At 36.1% G+C, this 21246-nt stretch overlaps 3 protein-coding genes and 2 long non-coding RNA genes across 5 annotated transcripts; all 5 read left to right on the forward strand.

Annotated features, from left to right (window-relative positions):
• The first annotated feature begins 823 nt into the window (after positions 1–823).
• LOC105166840 (protein RGF1 INDUCIBLE TRANSCRIPTION FACTOR 1) lies at positions 824–2523 on the forward strand. The gene is made up of 4 exons (XM_011086330.3): positions 824–987; positions 1183–1389; positions 1467–1682; positions 1922–2523. The coding sequence occupies exons 1-4, from the start codon at positions 985–987 to the stop codon at positions 2162–2164; spliced, it is 669 nt and encodes a 222-aa protein (XP_011084632.1). The 5' UTR covers positions 824–984; the 3' UTR covers positions 2165–2523.
• Positions 2524–4706: 2183 nt separating this feature from the next.
• LOC110012335 (uncharacterized) lies at positions 4707–6633 on the forward strand. Its single transcript, XR_002287470.2, has 2 exons — positions 4707–5357; positions 6052–6633. It is a non-coding gene; the product is annotated as an uncharacterized LOC110012335 (long non-coding RNA).
• Positions 6634–7091: 458 nt separating this feature from the next.
• Positions 7092–9115, forward strand: LOC148787572 (uncharacterized). Its single transcript, XR_016066321.1, has 2 exons — positions 7092–8249; positions 8630–9115. It is a non-coding gene; the product is annotated as an uncharacterized LOC148787572 (long non-coding RNA).
• Positions 9116–11770: 2655 nt separating this feature from the next.
• LOC105166839 (WEB family protein At3g02930, chloroplastic) lies at positions 11771–15809 on the forward strand. The gene is made up of 3 exons (XM_011086329.3): positions 11771–12228; positions 12706–12910; positions 13200–15809. The coding sequence occupies exons 1-3, from the start codon at positions 12212–12214 to the stop codon at positions 15501–15503; spliced, it is 2526 nt and encodes an 841-aa protein (XP_011084631.1). The 5' UTR covers positions 11771–12211; the 3' UTR covers positions 15504–15809.
• A 1961-nt stretch (positions 15810–17770) lies between these two features.
• On the forward strand, positions 17771–21012 carry LOC105166838 (uncharacterized). The gene is made up of 7 exons (XM_011086327.3): positions 17771–17990; positions 18095–18199; positions 18403–18514; positions 18819–18934; positions 19752–19940; positions 20345–20487; positions 20604–21012. The coding sequence occupies exons 1-7, from the start codon at positions 17866–17868 to the stop codon at positions 20777–20779; spliced, it is 966 nt and encodes a 321-aa protein (XP_011084629.2). The 5' UTR covers positions 17771–17865; the 3' UTR covers positions 20780–21012.
• Positions 21013–21246: the final 234 nt, after the last annotated feature.

Below are 21246 nucleotides of genomic sequence, written 5' to 3' on the forward strand. Positions count from 1 at the left end.
AATATTTTTATTTATATAAATTATAATAGTGCAGATGATATAATTGTATTCAATGTGTCATCTAACTCATTTTCTAAAGTCACGTAGGACTAAAAATCCCAAAAAATATTTATTGACATGCTACGTCATTTTTTCGGTAAAAATAAAAATTTCAGGCCAATAAAGGACTAAATTTTATTAATTTTGAAACTTAATGCATAAAAAATAGGTATAACTATCGGATTAAAATTAATATGGGCATATTTAACAAACTAAAAAAATAATTTTTTTCATATAAAATTTTAATTTTATATATTATAGGTATGTTTTAATTAAAATTTATATAATATATTATATAATATATTACATATCATAGGTATGTTAATCTCTAAAATTGTTGGGATCTTCTAAAAAACACACCGTACATGTTTTTTTTAAGTGAAAACGATGAATTATTATTATTTTTTATTTGATTAAATCAATTATAATTATCAACATAAAAAATTTATATATAATGAATAATTACTATTAAAATAGAAAGTTAGAATAACATTCTAAATGAATAATTATTATTAAATTAAAAACAGATCCAGTAATAAAGTAAAATAAAATCTTACACGTTGATGCTCTTCAAACCTATGAACTCAGAGCATTAACGTTGTGAATTGAATTAATTCTGATTGGCACCAAAGAGTTAATAGTTACCATTAATTTCTTGATAAAAGAATCCAAATCTAATTTGATCCCAAATCAATTCATGACCTAACAACTCAAAAAAGTATATTTAAAAAAGATCAGTTTGAGAAAAATTGAGTAATATCTTTCTCATATTAATATTACTACTGCTGGAAAAAGAAACGTCTGCCTTTTTCCCTTCTCTCTTTTTTATTTTCTGGTTGAATGTTCTTGCCCCTTCCCTTCCCTTGTTCTCCATAAGCTCTCTTTCTCTCTCTCTCTCTGTCTATTCAAATTCACCAAGAACACGAAGCAATTCATCAAGAATATATGGTTAGTTCATCAGCAAAGCTGTAATACAATTGTACTAACAGCTGACTAATGCTTGTATTGATCAGCTTTGAAATGAAATAGTGGCAACTCCCATCATTATAATGTTCAAGCGGGTTGATTAATTGGTTCTGATTGATTTTGGTTTATATTTCTTGATATCTACTGAAGTAATTGGTATCCCGGTGGCGGTTTCAGGGCGGCAGCCGTGGTGGGGAAGAAGATGATGGTAGCAGCAAGTGGCCGGCGTGGGTGGGGCCGCTGCTGCGGACTAGCTTCTTCGGTCAATGCAAGGTGCACGCGGCGGCGCACAGGAGCGAGTGCAATATGTTTTGCTTGGACTGCGTCAATGGACCCCTCTGTTCGGTCTGCCTCAATCTTCACAAGGATCATCGCCCCATACAGGTATACATATATCATCAATTCATCATCTAATGATGGCGATGATACGGTGATGATGAATATATGCTTCTTTTGTGCAGATTCGGAGGTCATCATATCATGATGTGATAAGGGTGTGTGAGATTCAAAAGTACTTGGACATAACAGGGGTTCAGACCTACATTATCAACAGCGCCAAGATAGTGTTCCTCAACCATCGCCCTCAGCCCAGGCCAGCCAAGGGCGTCACCAACACCTGCCGTGTCTGCGACCGCGGCCTCCTCGACTCCTTCACTTTCTGCTCCCTTGGCTGCAAGGTCTCTATTCAATACTTTTTATGTTGAAAAATGTCACTACTCTATGTTATGCATTAGTTCTATATGAGTAATTGGGGAACTTGGTGTGTTACATAGTTTACTATCGAATTCTTGCATTGAGTTGGATTGGATTGTTCTATCTGTGTTTGAAGTCAATGCTGCAGACATGTATGAACTCTGTGCTCATTCATTTTCCTTGTGAAATTACTTGATATGAGTTGGCTCTGTTTGTCCATCAGATAGTTGGGACATCCAAGAATTTTCAAAAGAAGAAGATAGGAAAGGAGGATGGAGGTTCCGACTCGGAGGAGTCCATGTCCATGAATGGCAGCACAAAGCATAAACAAGTCATCAGAAACAAAATCCAGAGCTTCACTCCATCCACACCACCACGAACTGCGACCTTGAATTACAGAAGCGCGAAAAGGAGAAAGGGAGTTCCTCATAGAGCTCCCACCGGAGGCCTTATCATACAATACTGAAACCGTCCCAGAAGTTAGAGGGACTCTGTTAATGTGTGCGCACTCTTTTACCACTATATATATTTAGGCTTGTGGGCTTTTCTTTCTTTAGTGGTAGTTGCATTTCCTGCATACTGAGCTGTGGCAAGGGAAGCCGATGCTGGAATTGCAAACTACGCTAGTCGACAGTCTGGTTCTGTGGTTCTGTGCAGTAAAGATATGGATACATAGATATAGTTTGTAGAATAGCACGGTCTGTAATATAACATAGTTATAGGGAATAGAAGAAAGGTTGAAAAACGAATAAGATTAAGTCTGTGGAAAGAGGAGCAAAAGGGCTGTATGTTAAGTTGAAATAATGTTAAAACCTAGTTTGTATATGCGTGTTGGCTAAAGATGATGTTCAATGGCCTGTGATATCAATCAGTACTAGTGTATATGCTTGTGATGAGTTGAGAAGCAATCAATCAAATGGGAGTTGGAGTAAGTTTTGTTGCAAGATCATGTATTCGCCGTTAGAAAGGTTTGACATATTATGAAATATGAATAGTTAGAGCTGCGGCTTTGGGTTGGGAAAGTTATCAGAGTTGTATGATATCAAGAGGGGAAGAAGTAGAGAAAAGAGTAGAATGTTGTTAGTAATTTGTGAATGAGGGTCTTGATGGTGCATCGCTGTTTTTCCAGTGGTTGGGTGGTGTTGTGTACTCTATCGCGATGGGATGCGCTTCTCCTTCTTCACTAAAAGAGAAGGGTTCTTTCTGACGTTTGGCTTGTATGTGGTAGACTTAGCACCAATCTAAAAGCCATAGAATTCTTGGGTTAAATGTTTGAATGAGTCTGTGGAATGAGGGAAGCAATTTCTAGCTCTGGAAAACTCCATGATGAAGAATTGATTCAACACCTTGCAAGTTTGACTTCAAAGATGTCGCGCTTTCACCATAAAATTGGAACGGTCGATGCTGCACATATGGATTTATTTGGACGAGTGTGCGCTAATGAATCAGCTACAATGTCATCATCGTAGGCTGATCCAACGGTGAAAGAAAGATGTATACTCTAGTGATGGACCAGCTACAATGACATCATCATAGACTGATCCAACGGTGGGGATGTTTGAGTTTGGGGGTGGGGTGCTCTAGGCCTTTTCCATCAAGAATAGCAAGTGTGAATGGTGTGGGTCATGATCAAGTGTTGAACAAATGAAAATGGTTGAAAGCCAGAGACAGTCCACAACAACTTTTGACAAAAATGAAGGGGCAAACTGCACCAATTTCTAACTCATTAAGCACATGATTAAAATAATAAGACATATATGAGTTGGTTTGTGATGGTGGTTCCACTTAGATTAATGAATAATATTAGTATTCCTTTCTTTTTCATGTAGATGTAGCACCATCACTACTCACTCACCACATATATAAATATGTATAGCTGCATCATCACTCTTTTCCTCTGCCCACCATACTTTTATCACTCATTCATATTTTTTCCTTTTCTCTCTCTCTATATATATACCGCTCTCCCTCAAATTTGATGTAATTATACATAGATTTTTAAAACTTTGAATATCTTTGACGTTTGTTTTTCTCTAATGAGTAGATTCATCCATTAGTTTAAATTAACTAAGAAAAGAAAAATTGAATTAAAATTATATCTATCTCTCATTGACTTATTGCTCACTTATTGCAGGTCTAACAATTTCTTTTTGTCCAAAATAATCTTATAAAAGTGAGGATAAATCTCCTCACATGTATTATCATATGAAGATGAATAAATATTTTGATTATAAAAAATTTATTAGACCTGTAATAGGTTAGTGATAAATCAATTTGGAGTAAATATAGACTTTTTATTCAACTTTATTGTTAGTATCAACAAATTCAGTGAATTGTGACCGATGAAAATATATATTTGTTAGACATACAATCATCAAGAATATTATATGCAATTTTCTAAATTATAGAAAATTTACGTATAATCACACCCAAACATAAAGAGAGGACAATAATAATTATAAATTAGAGTTAACAGAATAATAAATAGTGGGCCAAGCACCAAAACAGCAAACCACTGAGAATCTGTATTTAATATAGTGAGAGCACTTAATTAAACCTGTTGCTGGTCTGTCTTCACAAAATGACATCATCTACTGACCCGACCCTTTGGTGTTAATAATACTTGATATACCTTTCTAATTCAATCATCGGTATTCAGAAAATATAGTATGAGTTCCTTCACTAGGATGCCTATCTTTATAATAATTCATGATAATAATAATCCAAGAAAACCTTTTATTTAAATGTAAATTTGAATACATTCTTACAAGATTTGTCGTAATCATAAATATTTTTAGTTGTTTAAAAAAATATAAATATTTTTATGAAATTAACGATCGTCTAACAAATAACTCCTATAATGAACGATCACGAATGAGTATTTATTATATGGCCATTAATTCTAAAAATATTTTTAATTTATCAAACGAGAAAATTGGATTTATTAGACGACTAGCAAGCTGGGAGTGGGGGTGACAGCCCCAAACTAGGAACAGAGATTAGTTCGAAGAAAAAAATTCAAAATATTTTTAGTTATTTATAGACAGGATGAAAATGAGAATGAAGCAAGGCCCAAGTATGAATAGGGATGGGTGTGGACCCGGACTTATATCAATTGGAGCGGATTTTAAAGTTTTAATTAGAGTTGGAGATAGATGGGTCTTGGGTCTTTGATATTTTTGAAATTATTAATTGAATCTACTAAGATTCAATTTATCGGGCCTCGGGTTCGGAGAGGGTCGGATCCAAAGTTCAAGAATTTATTGACCACTCGGGTTCCGAATTTTAACAAACCCGACATGGACTCGGACCTTTGAGGATCCAGTGTGATACCAAAATGTATATAATGACAAATCCATTGGCGCCGTAGGCAGTGCATGATTTCCCTACAATGTACAGGCCGGGAGAATCCGGAGAGTAAGGGTACTCCCGCTACGGCGTAGGAGCTGCTCTGCCTCAGCAATCCGGATCGAAATGTAGAGGCGGCGGTTAACCCAACAAGAAATGCATAAAAGCCAGAAACAGAGGCAAAGGCGAAGCAGAAGCTTCTGAAGAGCAAAAGCAAAACCATAGCTGCGCACGCGGTGCAAACACTCTTAACATCTTGCTGCTTTTATCCTTCATTTCTTCGTCTGCCGTCGCCACGCCCAACGGAAGCGGTAACACTTTCGCATTTTTGTCTCTGGTGCATATGTACCTATTTATGATTATCACAAAATTAAAAACAAGACCTAAAGCTAGAGCCTGAAATCTTGAAACAGGGAATTGTTTGTAGTTCGTGCGTCATGTCCGTTCGCAGGATTTTTTACTATTCCAGACTTGCGGCAACAGTAAAAAACTAACCTGAGAACCCCTTCCGTAGCATACCCGATTGAGGTCCCAAAATTGGGGTCCGGGTGGTCGAACTTGGTACCCGGATCTCCAAAACCCTTATTCGAGCTTCCTACTAGTGATTCTAAGAACAAAAAGTAAAGGCAATTTGGTCTTTTCGACCTTGCTCATTTAATTACCCTCATCAATACCAATCCTAAACTCGAATGATTCACGAAAAGTTATCAGTACAACTATAGAATAGTCTATAGAAGCTCTCGTCTAACATTTCAATTAGACTAAGCGGCGCTTTGCAATTTTTATGTTACTTTTGTCATGTCATTGAGCTTAGCACGTTTCAGCTTAACAATTCTTTTTGTCCCCAAAACCTTTTATTATATGATTTTCTTCTTTGCAAAAAATATCTCGTAACTGTTCTTGCGATTGCGACATTCAGCTGGTTTCCTTAGCTCAATTGTGGTATTCTTGGTTGGAAATAATTTTGTACAAAATAATTTTTTGACGAGATTTTGTTTATCTAAGGTTACAAAAGGAGAAAGATGGGTCGGTTGAGCGTGGCAAAGAGCAAACCAAGTGACACTTTGGTTGTGTTGCAAATAATTTAGTGTATATGATAGAGATTTTGGATCTGCTACAGCTGCTACCTGCTAGAAGAGGCGAATGACCCCATTTTGATATGTACTGTTGCATGATCTTATTACAATAGATTTGATTTCAAAATTATTATACTTACAAGTGTGAGAGATGATGATTTTTGGTCACGAAGTTGCATGTCTACAGGTGAAAATCATAATCCTCAATGGCCAAGTCTGCAAATTTTTTGTGATGGAACAAATTGGGTCTTTTATTTGTCAGAGATGTATGGATATTTTGGTGGCCAGCACTATCATGAAGCCAATATGATATTTAAGTTGGTTTTACTTTTTATTATGTTGAAGGAGACTCTGAGAGGTATTGATTGAAATGAAATAGTTACTGCTTATCATGATTGATATTAACTCGCTTTAGACTTCAAGAATTACTTGGAAGCATTATCTGAAGTTTTGGTGCATCCTTTCTAGGTGCCACATTGATAATAATATGCAGAGAGTCGGTTTATATGTTTGTTTGTTGTTGGCATTCCATTTTTGAGCACTCATTCTTTTGCTCACAATCATGCTCCATTAGAAAGGATCTTCTTACACAAAAACTAAGTTGAATTGTAGAGAAGGCTGGTAACGTACAAGTGCAAACTTTCTTCTGCAATGAAAATGTTTTATGGTCCTAAAGACTGATGATTGTTTCAATAGGTAATTATACAAAGACCCTATCACATTTAGTCAAACCACCAACATACCCTAATTCTCTGACCTATCAGTTTTTGTAGGCTGAAAAAGTGAAACGATATTTTTGCGCCTGTAGGCAGTTATCTTAATAAATAGAATTAAGTGAAAATTTGAAGCCTTGTGGGAGCAATTTTTCACTCTTTTGGGTTGGGTGGTGTTGGCATGGTGTGGAGTAGGAGAGGATTGGGTGGGCATAGGTGGGCATGGGTGAATCTTTTTACATGGGAGGTTGGGGAATGCTGGGGTGGGGTTTTGGAGGTGGTGGGTTGGTTGGGGAGAAAGGAAAAGAAAAAGATGAAATATAAAATGGCGGAAGGGTAAAAAAGAAAAAGAAAAAAAAGGAAAAGATAGTTGAGATGTCTTCCATATTATTCCAGTTTATTCACTTGATTATTTATCTGGACTCAATCATAATGAAGATATTTCTTTAGTCATTATTTTCTAATAATTATATTAATATTAGTTAAATTATAATATTAAAATTGAATTTCTATAACATAAAATGGAAAAAGATTCCAGGCCCAAAGACACATACATCATGCATGTTTAGTGCCAAGGATATTTTTATCCATGGAAATCTTCTCAAAATAGAAAACTGCATGAATCAGGGGAATTCATGAGACCATATGTTATATCAAGTTTGGGCTGGAAAATTTCAAAAAGGGGAATCTACCCTTATATCAATGTTAAAAAAGTTTTGAGTATATATGACTTGTAAAATTGCAGATGATAAAATAAAATGTGAATATTGTTATGACTTAGGTGGGAATACTGAATCAATTAATGACCTGGAAATATCTTCTAGTTTGTCTCTTGAGGATGAGTTGTGGAATCTGGATCTACTGTTCCCTCATGTCTCGAGGGGCAATGAATGTTGAACATTGTTTCAGACACTGGTAACCTTTGAAGACATTGGCAAGTCATTTCTAAATATGCTTTGTTCCCATGGATCAAGAATGCAGAGGAGTCCCGTCACTTAACTAGCTTAGTAGACATCTGTTTGGTGTTTTGTTTCTTCTGTTATTATGTTGAATATGTAGACTTCTTTTGCAGAAATAGTTATGTGCACTGTGAAGAAGATTTGTTTAAGCTTTATAACAAACATGTGAAGTGTGATTTTCAGTGGGACTGCACTTTGACTATGAAAAACAGAATACCCCAGAGGCTAATTAGGAGGATTTGGGGGGATCAAAGAATACCATAAAGTATACAAGAAACGCTTAACATCACTTTATTTTCTGATCTCATGCTTTTAAGGAAAATGGTATTAAGATAAAAGGAGAGATTAGAATGACTTTTTCCGATCTCATACTGTAAACTGATGTTTCTTCTATGTGTGCTCAGGCATAGTAGGGGTGCTTCCTCGTGTGAAAGTATTTTGATTTCCTGAATCTCGTAAGTTTCACGACTTGATTACTCCATCTACGCACTGTGGCTCCAAGTTGTTGATATATGAGTTGACTGACGGGTCTAATTCTCTGGTGGATGAATGTTATATTAACAAGTAGTATGAATATAGTAATGTCATTTATTAACAATTTTTAGTTAATGGATTTTAAACCGATGGCACCATAAAAACAGGTTCTTTCTACTGTTCTAACATTGATGACTTAACCCACCGTACAAGCACATGTTTTATGAACTGGACATTCACTTCTTCATATGTGAATGGCGTCACCAGGACTTATTTGCCCAAGACTTCAACTTCTACTTTGCTTTTCTCCTTGTGTGGTGGTTGTGCCATATAAAGAAGGGCTCCATCTTATTTCTTGAAGGTACACTGCGCTGGGACCGGATAATCCTCCATATGCTGCCAAGTTTTGTGGAGCAGATGATGTCGGGGCACCTGGCTGCACTACCAGTTTCTCCTAGTAGATATGCTGATGAGTAAAAAAAGCACCTCCTCGCGTTGATCACCACCAGCCTTGATGTTGGAGATCATGAGGGTAGCATGGATGATTTTACTACCATGCCCTTATAGCACTAATGAATCAATCAATGGAGACAGCAGAAATCAAAGAGGTACTTGTTTAACATGAATCTCGTGAAAATATAATTTATTGTTTGCTGGCATTGCAATATAAATGATATATTATAATATGTTGGAGAGTTTGAAAGAGGGAAAAGTTGTGGGGGATGGTGGTGGTACACCTTGTCTTAGTCTGTCCCCACGTTTGTACCCTCCTCCTAACTTTGATATCATCTCTAGCCTCCATGTGCATGCTCATTTTTGTATATTTAAAGGAACATCTCTCTCTATATATATACATACATGTACGTAGTTTCCTTACTTCATTTGGTTTCTGGGTTTTTTGCCAGTTAAGTGTCAACACATTTCAACTGTGATTTTTGTTTTTCTTCCAAGCCGTACTAGTCTCCTGTTACTATTTCTTTATATTATTATTACTATGATATTCGACTTGTTGTTAGTTTGTGTTTTTTTTCTCGAGTAAATTACATTGACACTTCACTAGATTAGGTTTATTTGCTCAAACATCTCCTGCCGTTTACCAAATTATATAACTTAATTTATTAATATTATAGTTATAATTACAGATGTAACCCCTACTTTTTTTATAAGGGCACATTGCACTAACATTCTCTTAATGGAGTGTAAACTTATAATTTTATACAGAGTATAATATATTTATATAATTGAACATAGCAACAAGAAGTGTGGATGTAATTCATACATTTTCTTTTGTTATCAAGTTTGAGGGGTGCATAAGGAAAGAGTGAAGCAAAGTTAGGAGGGACGTCTTTTTCCGCATGGTATGGGTGTGAGTATGAGCACGGGTTTTATTGTCCATGCAATATGGGAGTGTGGTGTGGATTTTTTGGACTTATGATTGAGCAGGTGTGGGGATGGATTAAGCGTGGCTAATTGCTCCAATGGGGTGTCTGCAATCCTTTTAAGTTTAAAAAGAGTGCTTATTAATTTATTGTCGAAAAAAAATATTTTTAACTTATAATTTTTTGTTTTTAAATTATTCAAATTACGTTGATTTAGACCTAAACTTATAAGTAATTTTCTACCAGCTTATATAGTTTATTGGTGAAATTGTAAATAATAAATTATTCTTTTTTCAAATAAACTTCAATTTTTATTTTCATTTTTACTTGCGTTTCTATATAATTTAACTTATATATATTTTTTTATAAGTTATTCTTATTAAATAATTTAATTATTGTGAATACCTCCTAAATCTTAGTTAGTTGGATTATACAAAAATTTACCTGCCATCATTATTTTATATATATGAATGAATGGTATGGTGTGGTGAGTGGTGAATGGTGAATGGTGAGGGAAGCAAGACGCCAACTCAAAAATCTCATCTCAACAACTAATCAAATCATAATTATTTATGATTAGATTCAGTAACTGGGGTTGGTTTGGTTGTCCCATCAGTTTATGTCTACTTCTCTCCTAATTATAATTTAGAATATTTGCTTCACAAATTATCACTTCTTTTGAAACAACATTCACTCTACTTTTCTATCCTTATTTCACCTCTTCTTTTCTTTTCTTTTACACAAATTCTAATTTGTTTGAATGTGCAGTGACTAAAATTAATTCCCTCTCTGCATTTGTAAGACAACCCTTGTGCTAAACGATATATATATATATATATATATTTAAGTTATGTTTGAATCGATGGATATGGATTGGAGAGGTAGATTTGGAAAAATGAATTTTAAATGAGTTAATACTAAAAAAAATTGAAATTTCATTAATGTCCAAAGCATAGTTCAAATTTAGAGTGGAGGGATTTGTAATCTTTTGAATTTAGAATCATTCAAACAAATTTCAAGAATTTATTGTTAAGGATTTTAAATTTATGAATTTAAATCCATCAATTCAAATGTAGTCTTAAACAAATATTTTTACTTTGATAATATCTCTAGACTTTATAAAATATTAGATCTTATTTTAAGAGCAAGTTTTTAAATTATTTGGACAAAATAAGATTACGGAGCTTAGAAGATATAATGATGATTGTAATTTTGTAATTAATAGGATTAATTATATTTAAACTATTTCTAAAAATACGAAATTACACTTTTTCCCAAAGAAGTATTGGAATTACACTCAACACTCCTTCTAAAAACACGCTATTTACACTTAATCCTTTTCTGTTAGGATTTGAAAGATATAAATTTTGAATTTTATCCTTCATTTAACATTTTTATATAATAATTTTGTATTTATGAAGGAAAAAATCTAATAAAGTTAACCTCGATCCATATATATATATATTACATTTATTCCTTTACAAATACCACAATATTCATGAAAAATATTAAATGAGGTACAAAATTTAAAATTTATGTAATTTTTTTTCCTTACGCAAGTATTTTTCGTCCAAACTCCAACGGAAAGGGGTTAAGTGTAAACTAAGAATTCTTAAAGGGGGTGTAAGTATAATTAACTCTAATTAATATGATCAAAATTGAACGAGTTTATTAATACTTTGTAATAAATCAAAGGCACCTTTATTTTTTCTTCTTATTAGCATTTGACTTTTGAATGTATAAGCTCTTTGCTAAGGAAATTATACTAAATATTTTATGACAATAAGCTGATGAAAACAGCGTATGAATTTAAAAAGAAAAGGGATTGAATTAAAATGGATGATTTTGTGGAATCAAGCACTTAAGTGCAGATTTTGACAAATTAAAATCCCACACTGGATATAGAAATATACATAGTCAAATAAATAAATGGAGCATCCTCAGTCCTCACATTGATTATTTGTGTTTTCTCCATAATATAGTATTAATTAATTATTTATTTCAAAAGGAAAGCAGAATAGATTTGTGTACCACTCTCTCTCTCTCTCTCTCTCTCTCTCTTCTTACACAATCTCACCCTCTTTCCTTCCTGCTTTTGTCTCTGACAAAGTTTTACCAACACACCCCTCTTTCCTGAGCTCTAAGGCTACTTTTGTAAATTCTCATTCTGCAAAAGTTGGAGAGAGAGAGAGAGAGAGAGAGAGAGACAGACAGACTGTAACAAAAGGGCAGAAAACAGAAGAGAGAGAGAGGAGCAGCAATTGTGGTTTACTCTGGACAAGAGAGAGAGCACATCCCCCCAACTGATTTCTTCTGTAAATTCTTCCCCACAATCACCTCTACTTCTCTTTGCCCTTCCATTCTAGACTGTAATTCAGCTGTAACGCACAGATACAGTGTACTATATATCGAATCCGAACACACACTTACAGAGAGAGAGAGAGTGAGACGTCAGAGTGACAGACTATCTCAGCATTTTCGTCAAACCCCCGCATCTTTTCTTGAGGGAATTATACATAGTTTCTTTACTCAACTTCGCTGCAGAACCTAAGTTGCTGCAGATCATGTCTGCCAAGCCCAAGTAAGTGCCATTCTGTGTGTGGATCTGGTGTGGGGTTTTCTGTGTTTTCGTGTTTTTTTTCGTAGATCCTACTTCAACAAACTGAAATCTGCTGTTTGATTCACCAATTTCTAATTGCCATCTCTGTATCAACTTTGAAAATTTCTCATTTTGTCACCTGTGGTTTATGGGTTCTAAAAATTTGCTCTCCTTCTGCCCTTTTTACTCCTCGTTGTGGTCTGCAATTGGAACCTTGTTTCAGAATGCGACCTTTCGTAGTTTCCGCGTTCTTTTGTAATATTGTTTGAATGCTCTGGCGATGTACTTTGATACACGGGTGAAGTTGTGGGTAAAGATTCCGTCGTTTGTGTGAATGCATACTTGTTAAATTGCATTTCATGCTTCATGATGTATTTGTAGATCTTGCATCCTCTGGTTTTAGTTAGAAAACGGGCTTTGATTCTTGAACGTGACAATAATGTTATTATGCTTGCATAGATCTGCTCTATCTGAAACTCCAAACACTAAAGTGTCACCAGCAACTCCCCGTATCAGCAAGTCTAGCAGGGGAGTAGCTAAACCAGATGCCGATTCAGCTTCTCCACTTCCCAATGCTCGCCATTCAGTTGAGCGGTCACCAAGATCCGTTCCTTCGAAGCCTACTGCGGACAGGCGGTCGCCCAAACTCAGCACCCCGCCTGATGTAAGTTTCAGCAGTTTCTAATGGAAACATGTATAACTTTGTCTAGCTGAATTTGGTGCTAATTTGTGGTTGAAAATGGTAAATTTTGGATATTGGGGCTTAAAATTGAGGTGGTTATGCAGATTCTTCATTTCTTGAGTGCAAGATAAAGACTTGTACCTAAGGGATGAATTATAAATATACATATCTATATGTATTATTGGGAGGAGAAAAAAGACGTCTGTAATACTGAAGCATCATTTGGTCCGATCTGCATTATTTATTAATGATATCTTTTGTTACCTCTCAGAAAAAGCCAACCCGCATTTTGAAGCCGTCAGAACTTCAGGCCGAATTAAATCTAGCTCAGGAAGATCTGAAGAAGGCCAAGGAGAAGTTGGTTTTGGTTGAGAAAGAAAAAGAAAAGGTTCTTGATGAATTGAAAGAAGCCCAGAAGTTGGCTGAGGAAGCAAATGAGAAGCTCAGGGAGGCATTGGTTGCTCAGAAGCGAGCAGAGGAAGATTCTGAGATTGAAAAGTTTCGAGCAGTTGAGATGGAGCAGGCAGGCATTGAAGCAGCGCAAAAGAAGGAAGAGGAATGGCAGAAAGAGCTCGAAACAGTGAGGAATCAGCATGCTGCCGATGTGGCTGCTCTTCTGTCCGCCACAGAGGAACTTCAGAGGGTGAAGCAAGAATTAGCCATGACATGTGATGCAAAAAACCAGGCACTAAGCCATGCTGAAGATGCAACAAAAATAGCTGAGGCTCATGTTGAAAAAGTCGAAGCTCTTTCTGCTGAGTTGGCCCACTTGAAATCTGTGCTTGATTCTAGAGCCGAAATGGAGGCCAGTGAGAGCAGCAAATTCGTGTCGGAATTGAAAATTGAGATAGATTCTCTGAGACTAGAACTTGAAAAGGCGAAAACTTTGGAGGAAAAATTGGCAGAAAAAGAGGCTACCTTAGAGCAACTTAATGTTGATCTGGAGGCTGCAAAAATGGCTGAATCTTATGCGCGTAATTTAGTGGATGAGTTGAACGAAAGGGTTGAGGAATTAGCATGTCAGGCTGAGCAAGCAAAGAGATTGGAGAGATCTGCATCAGAATCTCTGGAATCTATCATGAAACAGCTGGAAGGAAGTAATGATTCATTACATGATGCCGAATGTGAGATTGCATTGCTTAAAGAGAAAGTGGGCTTGCTGGAAATCTCAATTGGAAGGCAAAAAGGGGATTTAGAGGAGTCTGAACGTCGCCTTGAACTGGCTAAAGAAGAAGCTTCTGAAATGGCAAAGAAAGTCGAATCTCTTACATTTGAGCTTGAAACTGTAAAAGAAGAGAAAGCTCAATCTTTAAACAATGAGAAGCTTGCAGCTACTAGTGTTCAAACTCTGTTGGAAGAAAAAAACAATCTCATTAACGAGTTGGGATCTTCCAGAGATGAAGAAGAGAAAAGCAAGAAGGCATTGGAAAGTTTAGCATCAGCCTTACATGAAGTTTCCTCAGAAGCACGAGATACCAAAGAAAAGCTATTGTCTATTCAAGTTGAGAATGAAAACTATGAAGCGCAAATAGAAGATCTGAAGCTGGTCCTGAAAGCAACAAATGAGAAGTATGAAAGCATGCTTGATGATGCAAAACAAGAAATTGATGCTCTCACTAAGTCACTTGAACAGTCAAAGCATGATTACCAGAACTTGAAGGCTGAGTGGGAGCAGAAAGAGCTTGATTTGATGACCTCTGTGAAAAAGTCTGAAGAAGAGAACTCTTCTATGGAAAATGAAATTAGCAGGCTGGTCAATTTACTAAAAATGGCAGAGGAAGAAGCCTGTGCAACAAGAGAGGAGGAGGATCGTTGGAAAACTTCCTTTAAAGAAGCTGAATCCGAGGTGATTTATCTAAAGGAAGTCCTCGGGGAAGCAAAGGCCGAGAGCATGAGACTGAAAGAGGGTTTGATGGACAGAGAAAATGAATTGCAGAACATTCTTCAGGAGAATGAGGAGCTGCGGAAAAGAGAAGCAGCTTCTCAGGAAAAGGTTGAGGAGTTATCTAAGTTGCTTGAAGAAGCTTTGGCTAAGAAGCAAGTAGAGGAAAATGGTGAGCTGACAGATAGTGAAAAAGATTATGACATGCTCCCAAAGGTGGTGGAGTTTTCTGAACAAAATGGCACGGGAGATGTGAAGCCTAAGGTGGAGCCCCAATCTCAACAGAGGGAGCTACCTCCACCTGTAAAGAACCTAGTCGAAGTTAATGATGTTTCAAGTGATGAATCCGTTCAGAGAGCCTCTGAGGTGGAGACTTCTAATGGTGAACTGAAAGATAATGACAAAGAAAAGGACAATCAGGATTCTACAGAAGTTGATCTTAAAATGTGGGAAAGCTGCAAGATCGAAGAAAAAGACTTCTCTCCTGAAGGAGAGCCGGAGCAGGAATCTTTTGAGGATGAATTGGACACAAAAGCTGAGGGTGTGGAAAGCTATGACCATGTGAACGGGCTTTCCAATGTCGACAATGGCGGAAGCTCTCCATCAAAGCAGCAGAGTCAGAAGAAGAAGAAACCTTTGCTTCGTAAGTTCGGAAACCTGCTGAAGAAGAAGGGCACGACCAACCAGAAGTAATATGTCATCTATGTACACCGTTTCTGCTGGCCTTACCTTAGGAGGTATACTGGATTTTATATTGCAATTGAGTATGTTTTGTCAATGCTTTTTGCTTCAATTCTTTCTTCTTTTTCCTTTTGTCATATTCACCTCTCATACGGGTCTGAATATGAAAGGCTTGTATCATCTTTAGAATATTTTTTCTCCCCCTAACTGTCTCACCATGTGATTAGCCATGAGTTCGGAGTGTGTATGAGTTTATTTTGTAAACTTGTTTTTTTATCCAAAACTCATTAAAAAAAAGAATCCTTCTCTTTTAATATATATTTTGATGCTTCTTTCTCTGCTAATGTGTAATCATACTGCTGTGGTGATTTACATTTAGGTATCATATCTGAAACAGTTGTTGAGAAAGTAAGTCTCACAGCATGGTCTGTGTATTTAAAACTTTTGAACTTGGTGAAGACACTGGAGTAGTAGCACTTTGCAAAGTGTTTAAACTGTTGTTTTGTTCTGGCAGTCTGGCAAGTAGAGGTTGATGATTAATTTGTTAGTCAAGAAAGAAATGCATTAAAGGAGAACAATGATTGGTGGTTTTCTGGGTGGTTTACTTCAAAGATGTTCTGAGTTGAAACCTGTACCGGCAAAGTTGTAGTATTCTATGTCCTCGGAGGGAACAACCCAATGGTTTGAGCTTAAGATTTCTTAGGTTTTGTGTCGAATCTAAGTGTGTGTGAGTTGGGTGTGTGCGATAAAAAAAAAAAAAGAAAGAAAGAAGAAAAGTTGTAGTATTGTATATGTGCTCAAATTTGCCATTTCTTTCCACTGCTGTGATGGGGTACGGCTAAGCTATGTTTGTTTTTGTTTTCTCAAAATGTATTTTGCAGCCTGAGATGAAAAATGCGATATTTAAGTGCTACTGCAATGTTGATTGATGAGGAATACATTGGATAGTTAGAAGGCTGACACATACATACTCTTATTTTTCTAAAATGAAAATGTGCCAATTATCCATACATTCAGTGTACAAACTATCAGGTCTCATATGAATTTAACCTGAAAAATACATTTGAGACTAATTTTCCGCGGAATATATAATACATTTACGTAACATTCAAGTTACTATCAAAAATATATTTTTCAAAATTTTTCCAGAAAACATACCTCTCAAATTCCTGTATACCTTATATTCATGCCTAAACTTCATTTGAACCTCGTGTGTTTTTAAAATAGTTAAAAACTCTCATATGTCTTAAAAATAAGTTAAATTCTCCTCCTCTCTAAAAAGTCCTGCTTGAAATTCTCATTCGTTAGAAACTAACGAAAAGTGCAGATGCAACACACATTCATATGCATCTATTTTTTCAGTGTCCCTTGTCTTAGGATCGTCTACGGATACTCAAAGAGAGTCGTCCGTTGGAGCGCTCCCTATAACAATTCACAAGAAAGAAATGGCACTGGAAACAGCTGATGAATGCAGCAAATAGAGCTGTGGTTCACTGCATTTGGCAAGAATGAAACTTGAGAATCGTCTAGCAGTCATCACCAACGCCTCAAGTACTTGCTACATTAGTCATTGAACAAGTTATGAGGCTTATACTTTGCATATTGTAATGCTGACACCAAAAATAGCATGGATGCAACTCACTCCTTTTACTACTTGTAATATCATTTCTTCACAACCTATTTCATCTAAAATTAGGTGGAAATATTAAAAATATAAGATTAAAAGTACAACAAAATACCTATTTTATTTTTATTTATCATATTACATATTCACATAATTTATCTATAAACACAGGCCAATTTTTCATTTTAAAATTTCGACGTCTAAAAAGTTGTTATTCTTGTTTGATACGTATTTTTATCCACAAATTTTCAAATTTTTTTATATTAATTTATTCATTAAGCAAATGATATTATTAATTCCTAAAGTTTTATAATGGACCTTTTCTCATTTACCAATTTTCGTAGATTTTGAATAATTTAAAAACTAATTGTATTTCGAATTTTTAGGTAACAAATTCTTTAAATTAGCTTAGATAAATCTAAATTTAAAGAATTTTAAATCATATATTAGTTGAACATGAGTAAATTTTAATTTTTTTTGAATTTAGTCATTTAAAATTCATACATATTTATAAAAAATTAATTTAAAATAAAAATAAAAAATTTGAAATATTTTACATATAAAATTATTTAAATATATTAAAAAAAATTATTATATATAATTTAAAATCCATGGATCTAAATAGATATTGTTCCTCCAAAATACCTGTAATATTATTGTTATTCTTTCCTCTTCCCTTCCGCCTTCCACTTTTCCTCAAACTGAGGCTAAGTTCAATCAACTCTCAAGAGAAGCAAAGCAACGACAAGGATGTGGGTGGCGGTGATAGGCGGTCTGCTTCTCTACCTCCTATTCAAGTATTTCTTCTACGAAGACGACACCCTCCTCGATCTCGATTCCTTCCACGCCAATGCTCTCTTCGCCGTCGCCAAAAGGTTAATTTTTTCACTCTTTCTCGTGAAACGATCGAGTTTCTGTGTCAAATTTCGATTTCGTCTTCTATTGTTTTGTGTGTGAATTTTTGTTCGGATGAGTACAGGCTGGAAAAGCTTTATCATGGAAGCAAAGTCTACGTCGGCATCCAAATTCCAGACCCCGATTCCGCTTCTCGCCAGAATATTGATCTTGTTCTCGTCACTGATCAGTACTTCTTCTCCCGCTTCCTTTACTCGATTCGTTTTGGTGTCTTATTTTGAGTTATACTTTATTGAGAGGTGAAAAGGGGCAAAACTGTTCTGTCCTCTAGAATGTTAAAAGGATTTTCATTTTTCTTGAATTGTTAACTAGAAATCATATAGTGATGGGTGGGCGGGTGTTGCCTCGTCTTATATCAATCCTTTTCTACAGGGAGGCTGTGGTGATTTCTGTGAAGAATGTATCAGGTTTTGTATCCAGTGATAAGGATGGTAACTGGGTTTGCACCGGAAAGCACCATAAAACCGAGCATATCCCGAATCCTGTTAGTTACTTCTCCTCATTTCTAGTTGAGAACGTATTTTTACCGTCCATCTAATCTTGAATACAGCTGGTGTAAGTTTTACTGAGAGGACCTAAACCTTGTCGTTTTGCAAATGCATGATGCTTGTTTCCCTATGAGCCATAATGGGTTATATGTGTATCTACTTTGCTCAATAGCTATAGCTCCTGAGTTTTGTGGTCTTGTCAATTTCAATCATCATTTCAGTCTTCGTGGGAGGCCTTTATGCGTTTCTCTTTCTCTAACTAGGTATTAGGCTGTACTTAATTGCTGTAAATTTCTTCAGGTAGCTGAAACCAAAAAATTGGTTTCCATTCTTGAAGAGTATCTTGAACAAAGGGAAGTTGCTCTTCCAGACGGATTTTTGTCCTTTAAAGTCATATGTCCGAATCCGAACTTTAGGTATGCTTTTCTGCGTCTTTATCTATGTTTTTGTGATGGTTAAAAGTATTACAATTGATAATGTTATTAGTTTCCCCATGTTAGTTCCATCTTTTCTCTTCATAACATAAGTTATGCAATTTGGTTCATGTTTCATGTGTGGATACGCATGCCACTATTTTAAAACACAATAACTTTTTGAAAAACCTTCAGGTAAATCCTTTGGTTTTCGTATGAATCCCAGGAAAATTGAGAAGAGTTGGGTTTTGTGGTTAAACTACAATGGCTGTGGCTAATTTACATCATTTTATATCTTGTCTACCTCATTCTTTAAAGTTGAAGGCTCCTTTCAACCTGCTCAGTATTGTTGTCCTGAACATTTAAAAAATTGTAAATCTCATGGCCACAGTGTCAGTCGCCAAGCTGATCCTGAATCCACGGGCTGAGTAAAGTTTATCACACATGCATGAAGTTTGAGTAGGTATTGAACTCTATGCTTATGTTGGGCTGCTTTTATCCCCCTTAATGTAACATACAGTTAAACAAGCACAAAATTGAATTTTGGTATGCATGTAAAGCTCCATTTTGATGTGAAGCTTTGTAGGACTATCTACGTTATAGACATGAGCGATGCTTATATATGCAACTTTATTTGGAGCTTTTTTATCATACATAAACTCCTAGGCAGTGCTACCACTGTTAATCACTTTTTTAACTATGTGAAGTCAGTAACTCAGGTAAAAACAATTTCCTCTTCTTTTTTATGTGTAAAGGTTGTTCTTGGTTATAGGTAAACCTCTTCTTTGTCTGTATTTCTAATCTGCTGCTCATCTTGCAGTGCCATCCGTCCCGACTCTTTCCCGCCTGAAGTCATTACTTATGATCAGTGGAAACAATTAAAGCCCGGGCAGAAGAATTTGGCTTCTGGATGGATCAAAAGTGTACTTCGCGGTGGAAAGGATAAAATGCAGGAGTCATTTTGTGAGAAGCTTAACTCTGTCCTCAGCACCGCCCCGATTTCAGATAGGTGTGCTACCATTTCATCTTTGTGAATATGTCACAGCTTAAACATATCTGTCAGCTTCCATTGAAGTTAGATGGGGAAGAACATGGATTACAGGTTAAAGCATTGTGTTGAATTGAGTTATGCATTCTGAAAGAGAAGATGGACCAATAAGTTTGAAGCATAAAGAGTTAGATGGAAAGATCATATGAAACATCAGATGGATTGAAATGCCATATTAATCATAAACAAGTTCTGATGCTTCATAGCTCATTTCCCCTAGGATCCTGTCTTCAAGATTCCATCTTGAACACCAGAGTAACTGAATCCTGTGTATTTGGTTTGCTTGTTTGATTAGTGTTATTTATGATATGTTGGGTCTAGTAATGTTTTTCATAGAAGTTGACAATTGACCTGATATGATGCAGGTTAGAGCTCAAAGGCAACAGGTATGTTCTAGGAGAATTTCTTGAGTTCAAAGGGAAACAAGAGGACCTTCAGGCATTGCGGAAGATCAAGAGATCAAAAGTTAGTCGGCTGAGTGTTCAGAAGATAAGCATGCTTGGTTTTGGTAATTCCTCTATATCTTATCATATACTCTGCAGCTTGACATGCTTTTCAGTTTTGAATTATGATTTGCATTGCATTTGTAATATTTAGTGAATCCTTATTGTCCATCCATTGCAGCTCATTCAACAGTCCAAGTTTTGTATACTCTTCGCGATTATCGTGCAGAAGGGTCTTCGCAGAGGGAAGAAGTGACTGTTAGATCAAGCACACTAGTACTTTTTCAACCACAAAATTCTGAAAAACCGTGCAAGTATAAGCTTTCATCAGTTATTTCCTTGTCGTTGAGTGCCTGAATATGAAAATACGGCTTCTGAGGTACTCCCCCTTTACCCTGCTGTCATACGGCTGTGAGCTGTCTACGTTCCTACGTAAGTCCATATGTATATGCGCTTGCTTTAAAAGCGGGAGACTGTGATCCTTTCTTATTCGCTTGTGGCCATAAACAGGGTGATGATCCTTGCTACTACATCTCATGTTTTGATTCATAAGAGATCACTAATCAGGGTACTATTGGATTAAGTTTTCACTCCACTTGCTCAGTTTTTCATTTCTGATTCTCTAGATGCTATCGTCCAACCCTCCCCCCCACCCCCCACCCAAAAAAAAAGAGGGGGGGGGGGGGGGGGGGGAGGGGAGCCCATTATATCTAATTTGACCGATGGATTCACAATTTGCTATTCTACTTTTCTGGCCCTCGCCCTGACGTACTCGATTCAGGTACACATTGGATGGTGCTAGCCTAGGACTGGACCAGATTAGC

This window comes from Sesamum indicum, linkage group LG7 (genome assembly GCF_026168435.1).
Source record: "Sesamum indicum cultivar Baizhima isolate 11 linkage group LG7, ASM2616843v1, whole genome shotgun sequence".
Taxonomy (NCBI): Eukaryota; Viridiplantae; Streptophyta; class Magnoliopsida; order Lamiales; family Pedaliaceae; genus Sesamum; species Sesamum indicum.